Consider the following 27,608-nt stretch of genomic DNA (forward strand, 5'->3'; position numbering starts at 1 on the left):
TGTGCTGCCATCCAGCGGGACCTGGACAGGCTGGAGAGCTGGGCAGGGAATAACCTGATGAAATTTAACAAGGACAAGTGTAGAGTCCTGCATCTGGGCAGGAACAACCCCAGGTTCCAGTATAGGTTGGGAGATTACATATTAGAGAGCAGTGTAGGGGAAAGGGACCTGGGGGTCCTGGTGGACAACAGGATGACCATGAGCCAGCACTGTGCCCTTGTGGCCAGGAAGGCCAATGGCATCCTGGGGTGTATTAGAAGGGGGGTGGTTAGTAGATCGAGAGAGGTCCTCCTTCCCCTCTACTCTGCCCTGGTGAGACCACATCTGGAATATTGTGTCCAGTTCTGGGCCCCTCAGTTCAAGAAGGACAGGGAACTGCTGGAGAGGGTCCAGCGTAGGGCAACGAAGATGATTAAGGGAGTGGAGCACCTCCCTTATGAAGAAAGGCTGAGGGAGCTGGGTCTCTTTAGTTTGGAGAAGAGGAGACTAAGGGGGGACCTTATTAATGTTTATAAATATATAAAGGGTGAGTGCCATGAGGATGGAGCCAGACTCTTCTCAGTGGCAAACAATGATAGGACAAGGGGTAATGGGATCAAGCTGGAACACAAGAGGTTCCACTTCAATTTGAGAAGAAACTTCTTCTCAGTGAGGGTGACAGAGCACTGGAACAGGCTGCCCAGGGAAGTTGTGGAGTCTCCTTCTCTGGAGACATTCAAAACCCGCCTGGACATGTTCCTGTGCGACCTCACCTAGGTGTTCCTGCTCCAGCAGGGGGATTGGACTAGATGATCTTTTGAGGTCCCTTCCAATCCCAAACATACTGTGATACTGTGATACTGTGGAGGGGGGGGACGGAAAGGCTTCAACTTGGTGCTCCAGGTCTCATCACCTGGAGGCAGCACTATGAAATCAAGGAATCAAAATAATACAGGAGCACAAGTCTATTCATACCAGTGAGAGCTGCAGGCAGATGCCCAGCATCTCTAAATTTAGAAAAATCAGGATTTATTTTTTAACAATAGAAGAGGAAATCTGACAAGTGCTTAAACACTGAATTCATCCCAGATACCATCCTCAGTTCAGATATTTTGCCATTGCTTCACTGCTCAGGTAACATGAGGTAATGCACATTTTCTGCTAAGCTGCACTGCCAAAACTGACCATTTTAGTTTTTTAACATGAACAGTCTTAAAGAAACTGGATTCATTTTTGTAAGACCAAGGCTTTGTTTTAAAAAACACACAGAGAGGCAAGATTATAAACAAAATCTAAAGGCTACGGGAGTCACACCTAAACATCAACACCAATGATGCTATCATGGCAAATGACAGAGATAGAAGCGTAATGGGATTCAAACAGACCCCTCCAAAGGATCGTTTATGAGTTGTTCATATATATACATATATATATAACTATATATATAACTATATATATATCACATATGCACAGTTTCAACTGCAGAAATATTTCTATTTTAAGGAGCAGCAGCGTATTTTGGAACAATTACACAAATGTCTAATTGTCTAAGGAGCTATTTTGTTGTTCCAAGAGCACAAATCTGTCCCCATGGTGGTGTTTTAGAACATTCCTTCCAGCTGGTTAGGGCTCTGAGTGCAAGTAGCACCGAGTCACAAGTCTGAATAGTTTCAGACATGTTTAACTCAAACTACCATAAAAATCGTTCATTTTTTCCTCTAAATGAATAGTTTCATGAATGCATATCCCAGTTACAGAACAGCAATGACATTCTGAATTAACAAGGCAAAGCAAAAAAATATAGGTTTGGAGTATATGATCCCTTCTGCTCTTTCAACCCCATGTTTGTGGGTTCCAGAACATCCCCATGACTGTCAGAAAAACACAACTCCACCATAATCCTAGAAGAAACTATAATATCTGACTGTCAATGTGCAAAGCCTTTAACATACAGAAAGGTCTTTAGGTCATTCATGCTTCTTTCCCACTCCCTAGAGATTAGATTCACAACAGATAAACACCCTTTTAAGAGTAGAAGTAGAAAAAAAAAAATCCCTTTATTTAAAGCATATTGACTTTTGCCTAAAACATATTTGGTGGGCAGACGGTATGGGAGACAAAACTTGATTTTCACTTTGCATACACTTTAGAAACCACATTGCAGGTTCCTGGAGAGGCTTTCATTTCTATAGTCTATATGCATACATAGTCTATATACAATATTTTCTGATCTTCAAAGTTAAAATCGCCTACAAACACAAGAAGTTACAGAAGCTATTTAGCTCCCAAGACACTACAGCCTTAGATTAACTCTTTGGGCTACACAGCCCAGTTAAACCTCCCTTTGCCACATCAGAATGTTATGGATCCATCCACAGAACCTTCATCATCATGGACATGTAGGAAGAGCGTGTTTGCTTGGGACTGGAATAAGCCTCCAAAAACAAAATGGATTTTTTTTTTCCCCATTAAAACTAGCTTGATTGTATTCAACGTGGTCACCTATGGAGAACCACCAGTTCATACACAAGCTCGTCGCCACACAGACAAACCTCTGAAGTGAGAAGATACCAAACAAGCGCAGAGCTCGCCCTGTGACGTCTGAACTCCTGTGGGTAACTGAACACACCGTCTCCACCTTCATGAGTTCACCTTCCACTGCAGAGCTGAGCGTAAAACAAGACGTTATTTGCAGAACTCTGAATCTGCCAAGGGATAAAAATTTTCTCCTTGCAAAATCCAGTTCCAGAAACTCACATTTCATTATTTTAATGCATTTTCATTGATACAAACTGCAGTTTCACCAGTAAGATTCACGCTTTGGGGAAATCATTGTTTTCTGCATTTCCCCCAATGAGTAGGAAACATACATTTTAAAATTCCAATCATTCACGACTACCACGAAGGCACCCCGAAGTTAGTTTAGATGGACAACACGGTCCAAAACAAACTTTTATTCAGTAAAGAAGGTGCAGCAGATTAACCGGTGGAAAACGGGGTTTTAGCTCTCCAATAGTGACACAAATACAGGTTCGAGTATCAGTCGAGGTAATTATTGAGGTGCAGCAAATAATAACAATGGAGATACACAGTGTGCACACATGTGGCTCACCAAAAACAATGCCAGAGCCATCCCTGACTCTGGGAAAAGTATACACTTGCCTGAATCTGGCAAGGAATTATTAAAGAAAATATATGTGCTTATATTTAAGCACAGAATAAGCACCCGCCCAAGTGGCGAGGAATTATTTCGCTCACCTACATGTGGAGATGAGGCAAACAGTGTCCCAGTCCCAGGAGGGCTCTCGGCAGCAGCACTTGACCCGCGCTCCGAGAGGTCCACACAACAGGCAGCCAAAACCTCGGCGGGGGTCCCGTTTATATAGCCTTGTCAGATCTGACTGTAGACATTCCAGAAGCTTCTCTGCACCCCCACTCTGGCTGTGGGGTGCCCTGAAGCTTCTAAGCACCCCCACTCTGGCTATGGGTGCCCAGCGACTCCTCGGCACCTCTGCACCCCCTCCTCCTCTCTCTTAACAACCCTGGCCAATGGTCTCTGGGGTCAAACAAAAGAAGCTGTTACCCAAATTGTAGGAAAGGATGGGGATGTGTCTGCACCTTCCAAATCGAAGGAAGTGGGGGGGAATGGGGATGTGCATCTGCCACAACAACCCATGCCAAGGACATACACGAGCCTGAGATGAAGTATGGCCCATCACCATACACCTGGAAAGAGAAATCAGCCATTGAGTAGACGATGTTCTTCAGGACATGGTTCAGAGGCGGACTCGGCAGTTCTAGGGTAACAAGTTGGACTTGATGATCTTAAAGGTCTTTTCCAACCAAAATGAGTCTATGATTCTATGATTTCCCGTGGCCCATTTTGTTCACACCTGCATGAAACATGCAGGAGCACCAACATTCAGACGACATAGCCAAAACCCACAGACAGGTCCTTGCAAGTGTATAAAGATGTGTACACATAGATTTTCAGATGAAGTCTGAGTACTAAAGGTAAATAAGATCTGAAGTTTCAACTACTCACTTTGAGGAGAAAAAAAGTAATCAGAAGTAAGTCAGTACCATAAGTTGGTCCAAGCAGTAAGAACCTGATCCAAAATGCACTTGAATCAGTCTCACAGAGAGAAACGGAATGGAATTGTAAGATTATTTTAAAATAAAAATTAAACAACAAAACAAAACACATGAGCAAAACCACACTGAACAATTTTTGGGTTTAAATGTGATTTCTCAAAATTTGAAATTGAAAACTGCATGGGATTTTTAAAGTTTTATTAAAGGCAATTTTTTTCTGCTTATGAAAGGAGTGAAAAAAGAAAGAAGAGAGGAACGAAAGTTTAAATTACTTATGGTGATTGAAGCTAAAAAGTGTTTTCCGAACAACAAAGAAGCAGCTGTTTCCTGAGACAGTAAGTTAGCTAGCAGGGGAGAGAGGAGGAGACACTATCTGATTAACAATATACAGTAGCTGGTAATCTGGATCACTCTCAGCCCAATGCACGAATTTCCCCATGTCTTGCTCCATACAACATGGCAATGGTTACCCCAGAACTTGCACTTGGAGCAGCACCCCAAGAAATCAGTGGGAACAGCAGGACCAGGGTCTTCCTCGCTCAGTTAAACCATTTGGGATCTCCAAAATTCATCCTTACTCTTGCAGATTCCATTCCTTGCCCTGCAGTAAAACAGGGCTTTACCAGACATCAATTAACACATAAGTCTCTTAAGTAATTACCTTGCTCAAGAGTGTGAAAAGTTCAGATTGCAGGGTCTGAATGTAAACGCCATGTTTAACACAAGACAAGGGAATGCCAGGGAATCTGTTGGAAAGATAACATTTCAGTGCTGGGTTCGCTTTGTTTGCAGAGGATGGGAGGAGACTGGAAACAGAAAAGGCCACCTAGTGTCTTAGAAAAATACTCAACTATCAGGCATATCATCAAAGCTGAGACAACTTTTCAACAGAATTGGGATTTTAGGAGTCTGGGGACAAGAAGCCTTGCCTGTCCTTTAAACTGCAAAGAATTCCTTCTGAAGAAGGGCTGCAGTGTGAATGAAGCCAAGGCTGGAAAATGAGGGGACTGCCCCAGCCATTTATTAATGTCAAATATGCTGTCTCATGAATCAGGGCAGTTTCTCTGTGTTGGAAGCCTTACAGAAAGCCCTGTGCACCTGGCTTGTTGAGCTCAGCATCAGGCTTTAGGCTGATCCAAGAGGATAGCTGCATTCTGTGTTTTGAATAGTTCGTCCTGCAAACAATTTTTTTTAAAAAAGGGCTTTTATTGAAGAGCCATCAGCAAACAGATCATGCAGAATTGGAACAATACACAGACTGGGGGAGAGGGAGGAACCCACACAAGGCACAGCCCCAATTATTTGTCACTTCATAAGATCTAGCCAGCACAAGTGTCACATTTGCTCTTCAAGAGAATAGCTTCGAAAGCTTCCTGGTTTGGAAAAGTTAAGTGTTTGTGGGGGACACACATGTATACACACACACAAAACACACCCAGAGTTTTCTTTGGCAACCATCACAGTGGCAAACATTTCAGAATTAGGACAACCAGCAAAGGAAGAAACAAAACCCTGATGCAGATTGTGCACACTCAGCCAGTTAACAGCAGTGAGTCTGGGCCCAGCCCCGACCATTCAGTGCAGCACAGAACAGAAAAGCCACCTGAGGGAGCTTTGATTAATAACCTGCCAGAAAACTACAGAAAAAAAAAATTTAAAAAGAAGATATTTACTTATTTTCCAGCGTTCATTCCAAAGGGTAAGGGCTGTTTAGTTTCTTTACAAATGGCACAGCCAGTTTCCCCACCAAACATCACAGTGAGATGTGATTTCTGTCTCCCATTATCTCCACGTCCCAGCCGTGGCAGCCTGCACCAGCTGAGGGTGTCTGAAACTCAGTCCCACTGAAGGCAGCAGGAGTTTCATCATCAACAGCACTGCCATTTAATCCACTGTATATATAACATACTAACAGCCAGGACAACCAGCAAGTGCAGCAAGGAAGAAATGAAGCCCAGAACAGGAGCTCTTCATGAGAAAGGACAGCATTTAAGAGGAAAGCAAACCAGAGGAGGCAGCTCAAGCCATGCACTTCAACTAAAGTTTATTATCAGAGAACGCTCTCCATCCCTTTGCGTCTCTCACGGGCACAAGCGCTGGTCAGCACTGCAGCACGGGGGAGGAAACAGGAGTGAAATGCTCAGACAACCGTGTCCTAAAGCCTTGGCCCTGCTGCCGGCAAAGCCAACGGGGGCACAATGGCCGCAGCTGTTGCAGCACCACTTCAGTGGCGCCTGGCCATTTTAATCCACTGCTTCATGTAGCAGAGCTCCAAGTCTCGAGCTTGCTGCACAGATTTGGGGTCCGAAGGGTTGCGGCCACGTAGGTCCAGGTGATGGGCTCCCTCGGGGATCATGATGGCCACGAGGGAATGGCTGATGTTCCGGGTCACCCCACCTGCAGACCATGGGTCCATGCCACCGTTGCTGTAAGAAACAGATATCTCATTAGGGTCTGCCCGCCCAGCAGTTGGCAGGGGGCCTGCAGCTTATGTCAACATCTCCACCTTGACTTTCAACTAGTTTTGCACATGTGCTGACAGAAACAGACCTCAGCCCTGTCTCAGTGACTTGTGTCCACCCCTCTGCTGAGAGAAGCCTCCTTGGCAGACACAGGGAGCTCTTAGTAGCTTGAGGCTTCGCGACTGTCGTTAATTATCTGCTAATTCAGGTAATAACCTATAAAAATGCCACAGCCTCTGGAGACAGATCTGCTGCCACTTGCCATTGTAATAAAAGGTTCAGGTTCCCCTGTTTCAAGACAAGTCCAAATTACCAAATTAAAGCACTGTGCTTTCCTTCTTTACTGTGTCCAGTTCTGGGCTCCCCAGTTTAAGAAGGACAAGGAAATACTGGAGGGAGATGATGAGGGGTCTGGAGCATCTTTCTTATGAGGAGAGACTGAGAGAGCTGGGTCTGTTCAGCCTGGAGAAGAGAAGCTGAGAGGGGATCTCATCAATGTTTATAAATATCTGAAGGGTGGGTGTCAAGAGGACAGACCAGACTCCTTTCAGTGGTGCCCAACAACAGGATGAGGGGCAATGGGCACAGACTGAAGCACAGGAGGTTCCATCTGAATATGAGGAGAAACTTCTTTCCTTTGAGGTGCCAGAGGCCTGGAACAGGCTGCCCAGAGAGGCTGTGGAGTCTCCTTCTCCGGAGACATTCAAACCCACCTGGATACATTCCTGTGTGATCTGTCCCTTCCAACCCCGACCATTCTGTGATTCTTCAGTCTGCCATAAACTAGTAATGAACTGGACCCTTTAGATCTGAATTTCCAGGAAGTTTTACCCTTTCTTGTTTCAGCTGGGTGCCAACTGGTTTTGTAAAATAAAGCTTTTATCCCTCAATAAGCTGTCTACAATGACTCTTCCTCTGGGACAGGACAATTTAATGCAATTTACTCCTCCTCTCTTACCCCAAGTCAATGAAAGGATGCCTTGCACTGTAGATCTGCCTCCAAATAACGCCTGGTCCATGGAGCATGCCAACAGCTGAACAGGGATGAGAGTTTTGCACCTCTCATTCCCAGGTTTGGACATGACCCAGAAATCCCTACTACATCTTATTTTCCATTACTTCAATGTGCGTCTACAAAAAGAAAGCAACACCCATATACTTACAGAGCTACACAAACCTGGATCTGTTCCTGACTTACAACACTGGACCTACTCACAAAAGGAAACATTAGAGAAGGACTGCTGTATGTCAGTGTAAATTTCTAGAAGGATCTAAGAAATTAAAACAACCTTGGACATTAAGAGATATGCAGCTAGAAAAAATATCACAATGGCAGCACCAGAAAATAACAGAAAGAAATAATGAGTGAAAAGGAGTTTTGTAGAAATAACTAAGAATAAAAACCTGATGGGGTCTGAACTAATACTTTTTTTTTTTTTTTAATGAGGAAACAAAGCATCTTGAATCTCTGTAGTTATTCATTTTCAGTGGTTCTAAATATGACTTAGGAAAAGAGATACATTTTTGTATCCGCCAAACAAAAAGCACACAGAGCTGACCAATAAGCAAAAAGCATTTGGTTTAAAAGGTCACCTGAATCAGCAGAGCACTTTGGCAACAGAGGGACGAGTTGCTGAGAGACCCAAGATGCACATGAACTTGCATCTTGTGGTCCCAGTCATGTGGAAACTAAGTGTGCACAAGAAAATAACCCTGTCTCTGGCTTTTCTGGGAGCTGCTGGCTGCGTCCTCTGTGCCTCCTGCCAAACGATGGCACTGACGCACTTTGGGAAGCGATGCTGGCTGAGAGGAGGGCTCACTGCAAAATAATAGTAAGTCTTAACGGTTTTACAGAATAAGATAATTCGGTACCAACTGGAATGGATTATTTAGGTGTTAAAACTGAGCATGCATGTAAGTACTCAGTTGCCCATCTTACAGGACAGGACTTCCCAATGTAAACAGAAGGGGGGAAAAAGAAGCGAGCGAGGGAGGGGAAAAAGGAGGGAAAAGAGGAAAAAAAAGTCAGCCATTCCTTTCCAGCAGTGGCCAGGCGAGTAGGGCTTCAGAAAAACACCTAATGCAAAATATCAGCACACTAGTCCCATTTTCAATTCATCATATTTCCTTGACAGCATAAAGAGGGATCTGCCTATGCCACAGCAAACAGTTCCTGTCACCTCTTCAGAGCTTCTCAGCCCCAACCAGAACAAGGAAGTTTTTCACTCTTAGCAACACTGTCTGTGCATCCTTTTTTAACATGCCCACTCTCCACAACTGCCAATTTCCTTTTATTAACTTTTTCCCCCTCACCTGTTCTCCTCAGCCAGACATTGTTCTGTCTCATCTTCTTTTCCACCATTCCCTTATTTTATGCTAACAATCCCCCCTTCTGCACAAGGCTCCAGTATCTCTCAAAACAGCCAGCACCTTCTGCCTCCCCCCTGCCAGTGCACAACTGGATAGGTGGGTGTCCTGACTTAGAAGCATACAACCTAGATGTGACCCATCCAGACTGAAAAATGTCAGTTTTCAGACTGTGTACACCAAATTTCATACTGTCTGATATAACCTGGACTGATTTTCACTGCCATAGTGTGTTGATGACAAGACACTACCAACTGCTACAAGCTCTCTGCCACCACAAGCATGAACAGCATTAAAATGCCATTTCCAGTGCTGTGGAGCACTTGCATACCAAGTACACAGCAAGTTCCAGTGGAGTACTGGGAGCAGGAATTGCTGGAAAAGGCAAACAGCGTTCTGGAAAACCCAGGTTCTGCAAAATAGTGTTTTAATAAAGTGTTGCCCAGGACAGGCAAGTAAATCTGCCCACAACCTGAGTAATCACTCACATACTAAATGGGAAGATGTGAGGAAGGAATTTCTTATAATGAGGGTGGTGAAACACTGGAACACATTTCCCAGAGAGATGCTCCATCCCTGGAGACATCCCAGGCCAGGCTGGACGGGGCTCTGAGCAACCTGATCTGGGTGAAGATGTCCCTGCTCATGGCAGGGGTTGGACGAGATGAGTCCCTTCCAACCCAAACTGTTCTGTGATTCTACACACCTCCAAGAAGGTCCTGAAGGGGCAATGGAGATTCCTGGGTCAGTCCCACCCAACACATACAGCACAGCGGAGATCTGCGTGCAGAAGGAGATGCAGCGATGCCAGTTTAAGCATCCTGGCCAAATCCCACTGCGGCTGGATAAATCCACCCACAGCAGTTCTCTTCAGATGGACTATCTTCCCTTCCTGTGCTAAACTGTTGTGCAAATTGCCTGACACTTGAAACATGGTGCTTTTTACCCCACAGGGAGCTGTATCCTTTGGTAAACACAGGGATATTTTTGTAAAGCACTCTGCAGTGTTCAAGGATAAAAGGTTCTTATATACATGTACAGTGCTGACAATTTATTTGTTTGAAGAGAAACAACCCAGCTTGAGATCCAAAGCTTTGTATGTACAACACTACTCCACTCATTTGGTTGCTTTCAAGCTTTTCTCATTTCAAGCTCCTTCAGCTGGCATAAATTCTAGAGCATTTATTTAGATTTGTTTGCTCGTCTCTTGCTTACAAAGCACATTTCTACTGTACAGAGCTGTGAAGCCTTGGAAATAAGCAACGCTGCAGAAATTAAGTTAAACCAACAAATTCTATTTTATTAAAATGTTTTCCAAAAAAGAACGGAATTTCTCACTCTAGGGCAGATATCCTATGGGACACAAACAGCAAGAGACAAACAAGAGGAAAGCAACAGGCCTTTGGAGCTGAACAGACCAACACTAACAGCTGAAATCCGGAGAGTAATCCCCAATTCAAGTGAGGACTTCCTGCTTTTAAAATACAAACCTATTTACCAAGTCCAACAGACTAATTCTGAGTTTTGTTTTAAGAAGTGATTTTTTTTTTTAAAGGCCTTGCACAACTTGAACCAGAGAACAGAGGGATATATTCAGGAGCCGCCCGCAACGGTCAATCAGTACAGCAGGTCAGGATTCCTGAGGGCACAGGCTTCAATGAGTTTATTAAATGCCTATCACATAACAAACTGATGAACAGCTAGTACTTAGCTGCTCAAAATATTGTATCACCTCACAACAGAAATACAGCTATATGAACCCCCCCTTTAAAGAAAGCAGAATTTAACCTTCAAAATAAGGAAAGTGAAGGCCCAGAGCAAGGAGCACGCACTAGTTTTTGCACCAGAATGAAACACTCTTTCACTTTTTGACCACATACAAAGGTATTTCAGACAAACTTCTGTTGTATTATAGAAGGTATGCCTTGCTAGAATGGGAACATCTCATTGTATTTAGATCTTACATAAGTTTGTTGAAACTTGTCTAATTACCACTAAAAGAAAAAGGCAATTGGCAGCAATAGGAAAGCTTCCCCAAGGTACTTCCCTCTCTTTCCTGTATCAAAGGGGAAAAGGAATGTCTCGCCAGCCCCTCTGCAAGGCTATCACCCAGAGCAACAAATTTTAGTGACCGAGACTCTAAGCTTGTTTAGACTTTCCTTTTATGTGGAAGGGACAGTGCTCTGGCTTCAGAAAAGCTAGATGGATTTACCAGTATGGGAAAGCTGGACTTTGGCCACAAGGTAAGAAGGAATCCACATGGGAAGAGAATTACATTTGGCAGAATCCCAACCCAGATTCTTCTTTTAGAGTCACACACACAGTGACAGAACAGTTGGCTGCTTTGGCCACCGCAGATTGACCATTTTACTCTCAAGAGCAACACAAAGCATGCTCATCATGTATTCAGCTGGAGTGTTGGAGACAGATCCTTTTGCTACTTAGGGACAGGCTCTCTGCATTGACAACCCAAACTGGTGGAAGGTTCCACTCTAGAAGCTGAAACAAGGCTCACCTGAAGATAATGTTGCTGTGTGAATGGATGTTTTTCCCTCCATACATAGAAATAATCCAAGAAGGGCGAGGCCTCACTCCCCACAGCTTGTAACACTCTTCTGAACGTGCCTTCAGGTCCCATTTCTGAGGCTCAAACATGTCATTGACACCATCTGTGCACAATGGCATCACCATCTCAGTGCAAGTCTGAAAGAAAGAGCAGGGCAACAAGACACAATCACAGGAGACTGTTCAACAGCTCATAGTGCAGTATTTAAATAAAAAAAGCTCCAACAGCATTTGATCGGTAATTACTGTCAAACTATCACAGAATCATTTAGGTTGGAAAAGACGTTTAAGATCATCAAGTCCAACCATTAACCTAACGCTGCCAAGTCCAGCACTAAAACACGTCCCTAAGAACCCCATGCACCTTTTAAACCACTCCAGCGATGGTGACTCTACCACTGGCCTGGGCAGCCTGTTCCAATGCTTGACAACCCTTTTCCGCAAAGAAATTTTTCCTAATATAAATATAAAACAGCTTTAGTTGAAAGAAATAAGTGTCAACATGTCCTGACATATTTGCATGCGCAAATTGGGATGGAAGGCTGGGATGGGGGGATTAGAAGACCAAGATGCTGCTCCTGTACATCATTTTCCAGTCTATATGAAGAGCTGAAACAACTGGCTAATAAAGACACAGTCTAAACCTCCTGGGGAAGCTGTCATACTTGCTTCATGATTACATTTGGCACCAGTACATCAATTACATCTGTCGCAATATACTGACAGCTAAATGACTTGACAGCTCTTATCAGTTCTTGCTCAAGAAACCTCACTGAGCTGCAATTTAGAATGGACAGAGCGCATACCTGATAGTTCCAACCCAAGTGGCCCAGACTCTTTGTTGCAGTTTCAGCCATGTCGAAACATAGGATTTGTCCTGAATAATTGTAGTATATATTTATTGCCTGGAATACATTCTTCAGCAGCAATTTGTCGGAGAGACTGGGATCCTTCAAGGACTTGCAGACTTCCTGCAACAAAGGGAGAAGGGGGACTCTAAATGTTTAATAAGTGAAGATGAATTCATGCTACCTGATAAATACCAATTTATTTTCAAAGTACAGTCAGACCATTTCCAGAAAGCATCTGTCTGTGCAATGATATACCTTGAGCATTGTAATAAAAAGGAGCATTCCATTTGCATAGTGCATGCTGTGAGGAATCAAACTTTACATTTCCTGATTAAAACTTTAAAAGCTGTGCAACCTTAAGATTTCATTCATCAGGCCTTTCAATCCATTTGCCTTTCTTAAAATACATAATACTTAATAAAGAGTATTTAGCTCCTCTGTAATGGAAGATAACACATGCAAATATATAACAAAGAAGATCCAGAAAACCACGCAGGTCTCCTGGCTCCCTTCCTTGACTTCCTACGTGTCAGGATGCTCTGATCTTCTGCCTGGTAGAAGCAGTCCCTGAACAGTAACCAACTATCTTGGGCCCCTTTACCTTCAAGCAGCCTTGCCCATGGGATTTCCCCTACCAATTGTTTGAAAAGGCCAACGTTTGCCCTGCTGAAGTCCAGGGTTGCGATTCTGCTTGCTATTCTGTTCCTGCCACACGAGATCCTGAACTCCACCATTTCATGGTCGCTGCAACCCAGGCAGCCCTCAACCTTTACTGCTTCAAGCAGACCTTCCTTGTTAGTGAGGATGAGATCCAGCAGTGCACCTCTCCTAGTCGGCTCCTCCACCATTCGCTTCAGAAAGTTATCATCAATGCACCGGAGGAACCTCCTGGACTGTGGCTGGCTGGCCGAGTAGTCCTTCCAAACACCAGGGAAGTTAAAATCCTCTACCACAACCAGGGCCTGTGACTGTGAGGCTGCTCTCAGCTGTCTGTAGAGGCCTCATCAACTTCCTCACCCTGATCTGGTAGCCTGTAATAGACACCCAGTTCCAAGTAGGTTTTATGGTTTGGCCAGCTCAGCCATCAGTTCTAGAACTCTGCAGTTAGAGGTCTGGAAAGCTCGCTAATTCATGCAGATACACACTGGAGACAGGGCAGAACTGGGCTGCAGACAGCCCTGCGTCTGAAACTCAGATTGTGTGGGAGAGACGAGTTTGATACTTCTGAGGGAGCACTGACAGCCCACAACAGTGAACAGGTTAAGCAATATACATATATCCAGCTATTCAAACGTATTTCCTCCCTCTCTCTCTCACCCTGAGTCAGATTTGAGCTTCTGTGTCAGAAAAAAGCATCTGAATGCCTTAATTAACTCAGATTTCATACATCAGCACCGTTCAGACAAGCTGTAGCATTCTCCATCACAGCTCTATACCTCACTCAGAGAGAGCATGGACTGTGGTGAAGGTGACCACACTCCTGAGATGGTGTCAGATTGATAACGAAGCAGAAATAATTTTCAAGGTGTTCATACTGCCTTTGCAGACAGACACAGAGGATAGATGAATGTCCCTCCCCTCCTCCATCAGCCAGCTCTACGTAAGGGACAATTTCTATTTTTTATTTAACTGCTGTTTAATAGCCCCAAAATATCAATATTTTATCTACCCAACCTGCTACACACAATAACCCAAAGCCACGTGGAGAAATTCAGCCAGGGTCTTAAGAGAACAAAAAAACACTCGAAAAATCTTGCAGAAAGCACTGGAAATAAACAGCATTACACTAGTGATGGTTTGCAAGTGTGGAAAGTGGCTCCACTTTGAGACGTGACCCTGCAAGGAATGCATTCGTGGTGATCCACATTTCTTCTCTCACTGGCTCTCCCACATCAAAAAGGACATAGGGTCAAAACTTCAATTGCAAGCTCTGCCAGCTAAGCCTGGCATCAGAAGCTCTGATCACACATGCTTTTTGTGCAGCATTTCTGCTCCTCAAGAACAACTCTGCAGGACAGCTGAGGTTTTTCAGTCATCCCTGGCACTTTTCTTCCGGGCTCTTGATGAAACCTGTTAGCCCTACAAGTGGCAGTTAGTGAATAAACTGGTTGGTGCACAACACAATATTGCCCCGATACTTTTTTTTCCCAGCCATGTTGGTTCTACAGAGCCAAAAATAAAGGAAAAGGTATGAGCAAGGAGAGCAGATAATTAGTTAAACAAAGTGATCAATTCTGCAAAACATAATTTCTCAATTACCTCTATAGGCCAAGCTGGCAGAGGCTCTAAGAAGTCAGCTTTATAGGGATAGTTCATCATAGCCAAGTTTACCCAGGTATCACTCAGCCCTCTCTTCAATACAGCGACATCCTGAAGATTCTCCAATGGGCTGCACAAATGAAATGTCTTGGAAAGCCACAGTAAACCTTCATCTTTAACAAAAAAACAACAGTTTAATGTATTGTTCCATTAACATATAGGTCAGGTGTGGCGCTAAAACATATTTTCACTTAGCATAACTGACCTGGTGAGATTATTCCACATACATACAAGCATAGCAGATCAAATTCTAGCCAGCACATCTAAGTGAAGGGAAATACAATCTGCATGCTTCAGTGTATGGGTACATCACAGCTAACGTACCATTAACTAAAAAAAACAAAGATTTACAAGACACTTGGCATGTTTTTGATTGGAAGTAACATCAGGGCACTCTTCTTCCAATGAAAGGAAAATTTCAAACCAGATAACTCATAGTGCAAGGACTATTAATAGATAGTTCCCTTGGGAGTCTCCTGGCTTTTTTTTTTTCTCATTATTTTATCTGATCTAGAACTCATCCAATTCAGCTTCCCTGATTTTAATTAGCTCACTCATCATACCGGACTTTCCCTTTAGGACACTGAACTCAATTAGCAAGAAATTTTTTTTAATTGCATTCCTTTGCTGTATAGTGACCTCATCTGATACAGAATCATGGAATTGTTTAGGCTGGAAAAGACCTTTAAGATCATCAAGTCCAACCATTAACCTAACACTGCCAAGCCCACCATTAAACCATGTCCCTAAGAACCACATCTACACATCTTTTTAAATGCCTCCGGGGATGGTGACTCCACCACTGCCCTGGGCAGCCTGTTCCAATGCCCAACAACCCTTTCCTTGAACAAATCTTCCCTAATATTCAACTAAACCTCCCCTGATGCAACTTCAGGCCATTTTCTCTCATCCTGTTGCTTGTTACTTGGGAGAAGAGACCAACCCCCACCTCACTACAACCTCTTTTCAGGTAGTTGTAGAATCATAGAATCATTTAAGGTTGGAAAACACCCTTAGGTCCATTGAGTACGAGTCTCTAGCACTGAATTGCAGTGATTTTCTATGTCTGATTGCCGCAGTTGGTATTTAAACTACTTTTTTTTAGAGTAATGACTCTATATGGCCTACTTTGTCAGAAAGGAAGCCTTGAGGCTCTCATCTAGAGTTAGGTCCTGTCACACTGTAGGGAATTTTGGACCTGTATGTGGAATCACACCAGGAGGCGTGAAACAAAGCTTGTGATCCAACAAAACAGACATTTAAAACATAATGCTAAGCTCATTTGGCAGTTTGCAGTATTAAGAGTATAGTTTCAAAAAAATCAATACATGTACAGATGAAAGCTGCAACATAAACTAGCTGATTTTCTCAAGTCATAACGCAATCCTGAGCATTACAACCCTTTGAAAAGGTATTGGTGAGGTCTCACCTGTTGAGGAAAGGCGGTCAATGGCGCTCCAGGAATTGCGGATGCTCTCTGCGCAGCCTGTCCCACTCCTTTTGAAATCCTTTGTCACTATGCTGAAGAAAGCGCCACATGGAACCAAATCACCAAACTGCCAGATTGGGGCAGAGGCTGCCAGAGCTCTGCAAAGGGACATAAAAAGGTTTGTTGGAAAAACAGATGTACCCTGAACCCCCACAAGGTGAACTTCTGTGGCTCCCCACAGCCGCTCTCTAAGTAGCATTTTTAATTCAGCTTGGACACTGAGGATAGGCAAAATAACCATAATGTTGCAAAACTATTCCATAGGTCTGCATGTAAAGGCTGTTGAAGATTCTAAGTCTTGGACACTAGTACAAAGGTATAAGTGCATGAAGTACAAATTGAGACTTGCTTACTTAATTATTTTCATTTTCAACTCACAACCAGGTCTGTCATTGTGCAAACTCAACTGAAGAGAGCCCCTGCCCACAAGTCTACTCTGTGGCAGACAAAGGTAGGGGAATTACTATTCTCGTTTCCTAGAGGAGAACTAAGGCACTGAAGAGACTGAAGACCTGCCTCAAGTCACCAGAAGTCTGGTGACCTTAAAAGAATTAGGTGCAACGTCAGTGTTGATAATAATTGTTTTGACAAAACTAACAGATAACTCTGAAAATATACACCATCCAGTATCCGCTGAACTACAGTTGTGTTTATTTGGCAAACAGCGCCTCTTCCCAAATTCGAAGCAATTTAATTGCTCCACCCAGTAGTGAAAAATTCAAGCCAGCTTGAATTATGGTGCTTCTCCTAAAGCTGTAATACAGCACAGAAATAACAAATGCCTGCTCTGTGTTTGAGCAGGACAAGTACACTCACCCAACTACCAGATGGGGGTACTTCATCCTAAACCAGGCTGCAAGCATTCCTCCGTAAGATCCTCCTATAGCGATGACAGGACTGTAACGGGCTCCTGCAATGGTCGACTTCAAGTGCTCAATCAGTACCGCAAAGTCTGCCAGAGCTTGTTCTGACGTCAGGTAATTCAGACGCTTGGAGTCCTAAACCAAAGAAAACCGATGATAAACAGCACAGGAGTGATTTGCAGCAGCGGCATTTCTATTCCCCACAGCAGCTGTCGAGTTCTAAATCTGTGCCTGATAACAAATGAAATATTCCTTGCAGGTGTCCCTTGAAATGCTACAAAAATCTCCAATTATTTCTTTATTTTTAATTCTAGAATTGATAGTTACAAAAATAAGACTGCTTGTAGCACGTCTAAATCTTACCCAGGCTAACAGTCATTGCACTGGAAAGAATTACAATAGGCAGAATTATGTTTGTAGAAAACACGTTTAAGGAAGACAAAAAGAGGATACTTACACTGTAAGACTCATTCCCAAAGGGCAAAGATTCTCCATAATATCTATGTTCAGCAAATACTAACATGGCGTTAAGTTCCTGAGCCACATCCCACATAAAACCCTGGTTGGAGAAAAACACACGTTTAAATAAGTTGAATCAATTCTGTTCAAAGTCTCTACTTTTGGCCTAGCGGATTCCAACTCTTTGATTAGAAAGATACCACCACCAAAATACAACTAGAGAGACAGAGTGCAATTCAGTTTTAAAGTATCACTGCAGTAAGAAAACGCACAAAACAGATCTCCACCCAGAGACAGGGACACATACAAAGGAAATATGTATATTTTAATGCTGCAAAATATTAAGCAGTATTGTTTTGGGGAATACACACAATACTGCCAGAGCTCCTATGGCACAAGCTTAATCCATAGGAAATAAAAAATGCTACAGGAGAAAAGCTTGCTTTTGAGCTAGGGCTATGTCAAGGAGAACACAAAATTTGTTTTGCAATCCTCTAGATTATCGCTTATTGCCATACACTTGCTTTCAACTAATAAATAACTACTACTTGTTATTACTTGTTGACAGCAGCTTGTTAGCACCAGTTATGGCCACAGGCAGCAATCCCCTGCTGACAAAGCGTGTCCGCAGTCCTAGGCTGCTTGGAGCTCAGCACACGCCACCTCCTGCTGTGTCACTGCACTTTGTGTCGAGGTCGCCAAAAAATACCCACACGTTCCATCCTGCATTTATATTAGTCATGGAAGGGAAAGCTTCCACAGGTCTCAGCAGAGAACAAGAATCACCTGCTTTTGATTTCCAGCCTGCTTCATCTCACTTCACATTTTCCTTATCAAGGAAAAATAACCATCAAAACCTCCCATTTTACTTGGGCAGTCTAAAGGACTGGGATAGGTGTAACTTGGTCCGAAATTTTGCATTCTTAGCTTGAGGCACCTCAGTGTTTCCTCTAGAAATTTTCTTCACTACTCCAGGAAGTTAATACAACTGCACCCCATTGATTTCTATGGGCTTCCAATACAACCCTGAACCTCTTAAAACTTTGTGTTATTGTTCAGCTTCCTCTTCCTCCTATAACAAAGATAAAAACCATTGCAAAGTTCTCTTTAAACAATATCTTGACAATGCCTCCTTGTTCTTCCTTATTTTTTCAGCACACCACTACTGGAAAGAAGGATGCCAATTCATGAATTAAAACCCTATTTTTTACATACTGTATTGTTGGAGAACCACAAGATATCCCCTTCATTGCCTGTATAAAACAGTATCGGTCCATTGTTTTTCTTCCAGTGCTGATCTGCTATGAGATACCGCTGCCGGAATGTAAGATTAACATCAAATCCAAAGTGATCAACCTGTAAGAACAAGGAACAACAACATGTTCAGAAGGCTAAAACTGATCCTGGAGTCCATGGGAAGTTCTGACAGTCACTTCGCAGATGAAAAATAAAGAAAAGCATAAAAGTTTTACTAAGATTAAAAAAAATATTACACTGAATTCATTTATATTCCTAATACATCCATTTTTTTTCTGCTTTGCAAACGAAGCAGCCAAAATCACAGGTGTATATGCTGAAGGAGAAATGTTACTCTCAGCTATTAAAAGAAAAAGAAATCCATGCCCTTTTTATAGTATCATACTTAATATAAGATATTCTAAATATACTTTGGAAATCAGATCAATCTTCTGAGGGGGTCAAAAAAATATCCAATATAATAAAACTGTATCAACAAGTAAAAAGAGCCATTGTCCCACAATGTTTTGAAATTTGTTACTAGCCTTATCATTTAAAATAAACACCAACACCCCCCCAAAAATACCAAAAAACAACAAAAACCCCCCAACTCTTCATTCCCTCCCCTTTTGGCGTAAGATTGAAATTTAAAGATTCATGTTAGAAAGTGATGAGGGTTTTTTAATTCTTAGAAAACACTAATTCTCTGTAGCTCTTGTGCTATTGCCAGAGTTTACAGATAGTTTTGTGGAGTGCTTCTTCTCTCCTTGCAATTTTCCCTAATCCACGTACCCTCCCCAGTTCTTCCTGCTGTCCTACAAACATTGCAACCCTACACATAGCACTTAACCCAAACACCACAGTGTTAGCTTTATTCCCTCGTTAGAAATTCCATTTCAATTCCTAAGGTCAGTTTTTCAGCTTTTATTCACACCACTTTGTACGCACTATTCCCCTTGGCCCTTTCCTAAGCACTCATCTGTACTGGAAAGTATATAAATTGCTTTTAGAAGGTTACTCCCTGGATAAGCATAATCTTATTCTGGAATACACATGCAGGCTTTTACTACCAAAAAAATAAAACAACAAACCCAAACACAGAACTAGTCCAGACAGGCTACACTGCTTAATTACTACGTATTCACAAATGACCTGTACATTCCCAGTTTTGACTTCCACCAGCACAAAGCATCATCTTTCCTTTCACAGCTCCTTGCTGGCGGTACCAGCCTGACATCTGCTGGCTTAACATCTCTCCTCACCCATCTGCCTTCACACCCACAACTCCGCCAAATTGCTCAGATGCTCCTTCCACCTCCTCGGTTTTGAGAACCTCTGCAAGTTAATGCTAAAAAGCAGCACGTCGCGCACAAATCCCAGCACTCGCTGCTCAGGTAGTGACCGAACGTATGGGCAGTTTCCTCCAGGCAGCTCAGCAAAGCTGAAATCTTGACCCGCAGGATCCAACTACTCCACATCATTTGCTTCGGGTCAAAGAGAGTGCAGAAGTTATTTAAGGCATAAAATACGTACATACAACCTATTGCAAAGTGTCTTTTCCAAACTCTCTCCAACTTAAGCGGAACTGCAGGAGCAGCTGAAGGTCCGTGAGTCATCTTGACAAACAAGGTCTTTGCCCTGAATAAGTAAAACTGCAGGGACTGCTTCCAGACCCAAATTAAACTAATTTATCTTCTAGTTTTGCTCAGTTGGACCATTTACTATTTGCTCCTAAGCATGTGGTGATGTTCTGCACGTACTTAAGGGCTCTCTCACTGAATTCAAGCGCTGACAACATCTGCTGGGCTCATTTTACACTGACAACTCACCTGGCTCCTTTTTCATTTGCACAGTTATTACTTAGTTTAGTTTCGCTTCTTACAATAAGCAGCATCAAGAATGATTAGATGTAGTGATTAGATGCAGAAAGGCAGAACAAGGTCAGCAACTGAAAAAGAACTTGGTCATAAGACCCTGCAACAATTAAAGGGAAGGATTAGATAAGGCACATCTAATAAGAATCGCCATATAGTTGAATAAACTCCAACACTATTAGGAAGTACAACTAATATATCTTTTGTTCCAGGTCTGTTTGTACAGGAGAGAAGTATCTTTTTGTGTTTAACTTTTCTGGGCAGGCTGCTCGCCAGCAATAGGAAAGAAATAGGCTTGTGTCCTGTCTGCCTTTTATGGAATAATCTAAAATTAAACATTTAGCCTTAAAATTTGACTCTGCATCCTTCCTGCCCGAAGGAAGCACCAACTACAAGACTACACCACAACAAGTATTCGGCATCACAGAATGTCAGGGATTGGAAGGGACCTCAAAAGCTCATCCAGTCCAATCCCCCTGCCGGAGCAGGAACACCCAGATGAGGTTACACAGGAAGGTGTCCAGGCGGGTTTTGAATGTCTCCAGAGAAGGAGACTCCACAACCTCCCTGGGCAGCCTGTTCCAGGCTCTGTCACCCTCACTGAGAAGAAGTTTCTTCTCATATTTAAGTGGAACCTTTTGTGTTCCAGTTTGAACCCATTACCCCTTGTCCTATCATTGGTTGTTATCAAGAAGAGCCTGGCTCCATCCTCATGACACTCACCCTTTATACATTTGTAAACATTAGTAAGGTCACCCCTCAGTCTCCTCCTCTCCAAAATAAAGAGCCCCAGCTCCCTCAGCCTTTCCTCATAAGGGAGATGCTGCAGTCCCTTCATCATCTTTGTTGCCCTGCGCTGGACTCTCTCCAGCAGTTCCCTGTCCTTCTGGAACTGAGGGGCCAGAACTGGACACAATATTCCAGGTGTGGTCTCACCAGGGCAGAGTAGAGGGGCAGGAGAACCTCTCTGACCTACTGACCACCCCCCTTCTAATCCACCCCAGGTACCATTGGCCTTCCTGGCCACAAGGGCACAGTGCTGGCTCATGGTCATCCTGTTGTCCACCAGGACCCCCAGGTCCCTTTCCCCTACACTGCTCTCTAATAGGCTTCCCTGAGCTATGAAAATATGTACCAACATCTTCTCAGGGTAGGCAGCTTAATATGCAACAGACCAAAAACATACCGTGGAGGAGGAAAGGAAACACACACACACAAGGAAAAAAGAGGAAAAAAATCAGAATAGTTCAATGGATAAGCCTCCTTTTGGCACCAGGCTGAGCTTATTCAATGGGCTACTGTGCAGAACAGATGTTCAAGCCCATGTTGCTGTTCCCATTCCACAGGAATGGGAACATTAAGGTAGTAATATTCAAATATGAATATTACTGAATTACATAATTTTCCTGAATTATGTCTAATTTTCATTTTAGAGATACAATTTACTGTGTTTTCCTTGTGATGTGCTGTGCAAGTCTATTCCCATAAAACAAACCCTGCAATCCCAATGCTGCAGTGAGCCTGCAAGTCTATTCCCATAAAAGAAACCCTGCAATCCCAATGCTGCAGTGAGCCTCACAACACTGAGAAAGCACAGAAATTTGAGTTTTCTTTTGCCCATTTTAGTAACCATGTCGATCAAAGTGTCACGATCCTCCATCTCGACTCTGAGCTGTGCTGTAGACTCACTCCCCACCAGTCACGTTATTCCTTCCCATTCCTCCCTCAATCTGTAAAAATTTGATAGCGTCGCAGAAGCAAAACTGTGCCTGTTCATCGTATTCATAACACATCAAACCATGGACGTGTGTAAGATCCCAGGCAGCACAGACAAGTCCAGACTTCTCCAGAAAAACAAAAAATATATATATAAAAATCATATATACCTATCACTCAACTGAAGAGCAGAAACTCCTTTATTGCTAGATGGGGCTTCATACCTTGTAGTAACTTGTCTTTGCAAGGGTAAGATGCGTAACACAACCATAAAAAAACAACCCTAACATTTGTAAAGCAGGCAGAAAGAGAGATGTCACAACTGTTGGTTATTGCCAAGAAAATCAAAGAAATTCAGAATCCAGAACATCAACACAGTTTGAAGGTTTTCCAGGGAGCGTCTCCTTGCAAGAGCAAAAAATGTTTGAAAATTTATGAAGTCTGAGGGGAAAGGGCACAAGAATTAATAGAAAATTGTCAAGTGAGAGCTTGGGACACAAAGGGAAAGCTGTAGTTCAAGAACAGCAGATGGAGCTGTCGTGTAGCCAATTCAGCAAATGCTTTCACCATCCTCTGTAGAACAGGTATGCAAAGCAAATCATAAACCCCACAAACGATGTGAAGTACACTTTACAATTCAAACCACCCTGAGATTTTTTTTTTAAGCTTTTTTTCTCAAGTCAGATTTCATTAAAAAGTCGAACCAGAAAGTTTCTTTCCCACACTTCAGCAAAAGGATGAAGATGAAAGCAATGGCTTTTGAAACAAGACCTAATTGGAATAGACCACAGCAGCAAAAGAAAAAAGCAGTTTAGTAAACATTTACAATACCTTAACTGTTGGTTAAAAGTAACAATGGTAGAGGTATACTATCCTACATGAGGTTTTTCTAATTACATTTTTCACAATTACAATTAGCCAGGATGCCAGCAGTAAATATAACACAAGGTCCTGAGCAACCTAACACAACTTTGAATTTGGCCCTGCTTTGAGTGTGATGTTGGACCCGATAACATGCAGAGTTCCCTTCCAAAACCAAACTATTTAAGCTTCTGTAAACAGGACTACCTAGCAAGTCTGGTTAAAATAAAAACACAGTCTTCATCAGCAATATAACAGCAATGTTTTAAAAATGGAAGTATCATACACATGCAACGCCAGCACAGAATTGGACTTCTGATACTAATAAAATGGAAAATAAAAACAGAAAAAGGAATGTTGAAAGTAATACGTTATGAATGTATCACGTCTTATGTTGAGCTCTCATAGATGACTTATCTCAGGGTGTATATATATATTTGGTTTTAATATGTTTTTTGTTGTTTTGGAAGCCCATTTAAAATAAAACAAGCCACTCAGCCATGTATCTCCTCTGAGGAGGAAACAAAAAAGGCACAACAGATGTTGGTTATTGTACAGATGTTAGTCTGCTTAATATACTCCTGGAAGCAGTCAGGAACTATGGCACTGTGTGAAGTACAAAGACAAAACAGGACATGTGGGCTAAAACCCACTTCCTTCTCAGCAGCATTGTAAGGTCATTAGTGACTTCAGAGGCAGGGCAGCAAACACAAGTCTTTACCAAAAAAAAATACTATAATTCACAGCATAGCTTCTAACCAAACGCATTTCATGTCATTCAATTTGGTAAATCAGCACCTGATGCTTTCATGCTTTTGAGTTTCTGGCAGGATTGCCAGTGTCTGAAGCCTTTCTGTCATGCTTCAAATTTCACTATTCTAAGCAACAGCTTTATTCTCCCAAACTTGGATATTCCATTTGAAATCCAATCAGTTGTTTTACTGGTGAGAAGCCAGGGGGTTTTAAGAGCCATGCTCCACCCTCCAAGCATTCATGCTGTTGTGTTGAGCACTCATCCTGTCTGAATTATTTCCTGAGGACAGGAAGATGCGGGATAGTCCAAGGATATCCTCTGGCATGAACAGCAGCATGGGCACCAGCCTCTTTGGGATTTCACCAACGTGTTTTTATTCCTGGTTTTACTCCAGTCCAGATAGCTGACCCTATTATTTTGCTTCCTCTTAAAAATCTTCGCTTCCTCTATTTAAGTTGCAAGTTCACGAGGGCAGGGACTGCCTTGCCATCTTTGTACAGTATCATATTCAAGGGGCGCCAAAGTTCGTTACAAGTATTACTACATATAACGAAATATTCAAGCTCACAAAAACCATTGCAGCAGTAGAGTACCACTAAAAATATACGTATACTCACACAATGCCTTCATTGCAGGGGAAACAGAACTAAAAATGAAAGTTAAATAAAACTCAGTTTAAACAAAAAAGCCTCCCTCCCTAACACTATTCTTGTTGCTTTGTTTTCTGCTATTGCACATTTTTGTGTGCTGGGTCTGAGGCTTCATCTCATTGACATTTGGTAAGATTCTCTGAGTTTGCCCCTGCTCATTTAGTGCAGAAGGAAAAAAAAAGCAAAGCTAATATTGATTTTATTTTTATCTTTTCCATTTTACGTGCAAGCAATTAGGTGTTTCCTTGCTTTCTAGGCTGATACCTGTGTAAGGGACAGCAGATTGAAGATTAGCACCAGCCTGTTGAAATGCATAATCATTTGATGTCCTGTGGAAGAGCAGGGAGATGTAAACTGCACCTTCTTGCATCAGGCTACATTAACCCACTAACTTGAATGGCCTACATGGAAAAAATATAACAAAATTGGAAGAGATGGACTTCCACGTTTCCCATAATTCAGAGGTTTTGTTCATTAGATTTAATTATACTTTGTTTACCTGTTACATTTAACAAAGCATACAGACATAACAATAGGCACGCTGCTTGCCTCTTCCAACTTCTAGTCTACTAGTGGTGGTTGGAGTCAGCTTCCAGCCAAATCAACTGCCCAAAACTAATCTAAGCTTAAAATCCTTGTAACAGAGGGATCTCTTGCTTTGTGACTATGTCCTTGTAAACACAGTGGCCTTTGACATGCTTTGTGTATTTTACTGAAACTTCTTTTATGCTGCAGAAACCATGTCACCTGCTCTCAGGAGGCTGCAACTGTTTAAGGAAATCTGCTTTTAGCGCTCGTTTATCACTTCGGTGATTAAAAAGCACAGACAAGGAAAGCCTCAGACAGGAACTCTACCCCTGTCCTTAGTCACACAGTTTGGACAAGACACTTAAAAAGAAAGAGACCAAAGAACATCCAAACAGCTACAGGATATGCTGTAGGAAAGCACTGGGCTACTCAGGTCAGCCCTTGTTAGAAATAGTTTCCAAACAGTACATGATGAAATGTTATTTTTATGATGGAAACCTAAGCAGCTAAGGAGAATACAAATAGTTTTCAACTTCCACAAACCATTAGTACTTTTGTGCTGCGATTGAAACTCCAGATTCTGCCTGCCCTGTAAAAATGAAGTCCATAAACACATGGAGAATTTAATTAATTAGGTGTAAAATCCTCCAGCAGTCACAGTGAAGGCACAAGTCCTTGTCGGAGCTCCTCCAGTTGGAAGGATGGTCTGACAGGCCCCACAGGCCTTACCAACACGTTCTGCCCAGCACAAGGGAGGTGATGGGTGACCAAGGCAGGAGACAGCAATAATTGCTTTTAGCAACTTTACTGCTGATGCTCCTTAACTACAGTCTCTGTTCCCCTGTCATTCTGCTCTTCTCCAGGCAATGGAGAGGCTTGTGCTGATGAAAATCAATCAGCTATAGGAATTTATAGCAAATTACTATGGTGATAAACCAAATGCTCACATTATTGATACTTTCATTCAAGGCATTATGACCCTGGTGAAATTCTTCCACCGGACAAGGGATGGGGCAAGGAGTAGGGAACAACCAAGTCAAAGCCATATTACCCAAGGTGCATTATTTCACAAGGCCGAAATAAGGACAAAGCCGCACTATAGCAGACAAAAACACAGTTATCCTTGTGAAAGGTCTCTCAGACCCATAACAGGTAAAGGCCTGCATTTTTTTTCCATCTGCCTTTCAGATTGAATTACAAATCCATCACATTTGGAGGATTAACTTCAGAGTGAAAGAAAAAAATTGCACATGAACCTTCAATGTGTCCCAGATTAAGCAGTATAAAAATATTCCAGTTTTGCTGAGAGTGCCCTAAAGTTCTGAATAGGAATAATTGTTTAAATAAAATACTTTACAAAGAAAGTTTGATCTTCCCTGATCAAAATGGTTTTCATTTGAAAGGCTTCCTCAGCTTCTTTGTAAACAAAGACGCGGTGGGAAAAAAAAAGCATTTCACATTCAAGAATATATTTTTATTTGATCAAATTAAATATTTAAAATACCTCTAGCTCTCCACCCAAAAGGACTAGAACTTTAACTTGGTAAATATTTTTAAAGGTTCAACTCAATTTGCAACCATTTTACTTCCCAGATTTTTGGCACTACAAGGCAATTTGCTCCGGTTTATTATTCTCCCAGCCTTAGTTCAACCATTATTACTTGTATTTTATGTTTTCCAGCTAATACCACAGAAAACAGAGGACCAAGGCAGGGGGAAGGGGTGGGGAAAGAGACAGACAAAGTGAAGACTGTCCTGTCATCCACCCAGATATTATTCTAGTTAGATAAAGCAGAGGCAAAATGGCAACAGCATTAAAAGGCACAGAATACCTATAGAAGATCATGCTAGGGATTTTACATACACCACTGTGGATTGTTTATTTAATAGCTACTAATTCTGCTGAGCATTTAAGAGGGAGGGGGGAAGGCAACTTCAGAAAACAAATCAACAAAGCAGTAATTAGTCATAGTCCTTATGCAACAGCAAAAATACCAGGTAGCAACTGCTTCTCTGGCAAGCTTGCAACATATGTGAACCCTTCAGAAAAACTGGCTGCTTGCAGAGCTCCAAGACTTGGTAGATGGGATGACAGGGAGAGCAGCAGCATTCAGGTGACAAGTTTTCCTACAGATTGCTCTACTGCACAACAAAAACATCCCGTTCTCTTTTCACAACCATTACAAAAGTTCTCCAGCAAATGTACAGAAAAACGATGGGTCCTTATACCAGGGCAGTCAGCGCCCAGAATGGAGCTGGACCACACATGCTTTTCTCTCAGCAAAGCAAGTTTTCTCATCTAAATAAAGACTCTCCGATATTTACAAGAAAATATTTTTCCGTTTGCCTTTTTCCACTTAAAAATAGGAACGAATATTTTGTTATAAACTATATAACAAACCCTGAGCAACTCCTCAGACATCACTAAAAGCCATTTCCCATCACCTTGTAGGACAGGAGCTCCTGATTAGGAGCCAAGGGAACTCTACATTTCCCCCCAGTAGCAGTGACTGAAAACTGTAGACTTGTAGGTGGCCACC

General features: G+C 42.4%; 1 protein-coding gene across 1 annotated transcript in view; it reads right to left on the bottom strand.

Moving 5' to 3' along the window:
- Positions 1-1,289: 1,289 nt before the first annotated feature.
- The window catches only part of PRCP (prolylcarboxypeptidase), a 33,834-nt gene continuing 7,515 nt past the window's right edge, over positions 1,290-27,608 (bottom strand). The window contains exons 2-9 of the mRNA XM_082043543.1: positions 18,665-18,805; positions 17,448-17,549; positions 16,944-17,125; positions 16,068-16,225; positions 14,579-14,751; positions 12,275-12,439; positions 11,419-11,606; positions 1,290-6,500 (exon numbers count right to left, since the gene is read on the bottom strand). Of these exons, the coding sequence (XP_081899669.1) occupies positions 6,299-6,500; positions 11,419-11,606; positions 12,275-12,439; positions 14,579-14,751; positions 16,068-16,225; positions 16,944-17,125; positions 17,448-17,549; positions 18,665-18,805 (1,311 nt within the window). The 3' untranslated portion in view covers positions 1,290-6,298. The remainder of the gene's footprint in view (positions 6,501-11,418; positions 11,607-12,274; positions 12,440-14,578; positions 14,752-16,067; positions 16,226-16,943; positions 17,126-17,447; positions 17,550-18,664; positions 18,806-27,608) is intronic.

Source organism: Streptopelia decaocto (assembly GCF_964273445.1).
Source record: "Streptopelia decaocto genome assembly, chromosome: 1".
In the NCBI taxonomy this organism is placed as follows: Eukaryota; Metazoa; Chordata; class Aves; order Columbiformes; family Columbidae; genus Streptopelia; species Streptopelia decaocto.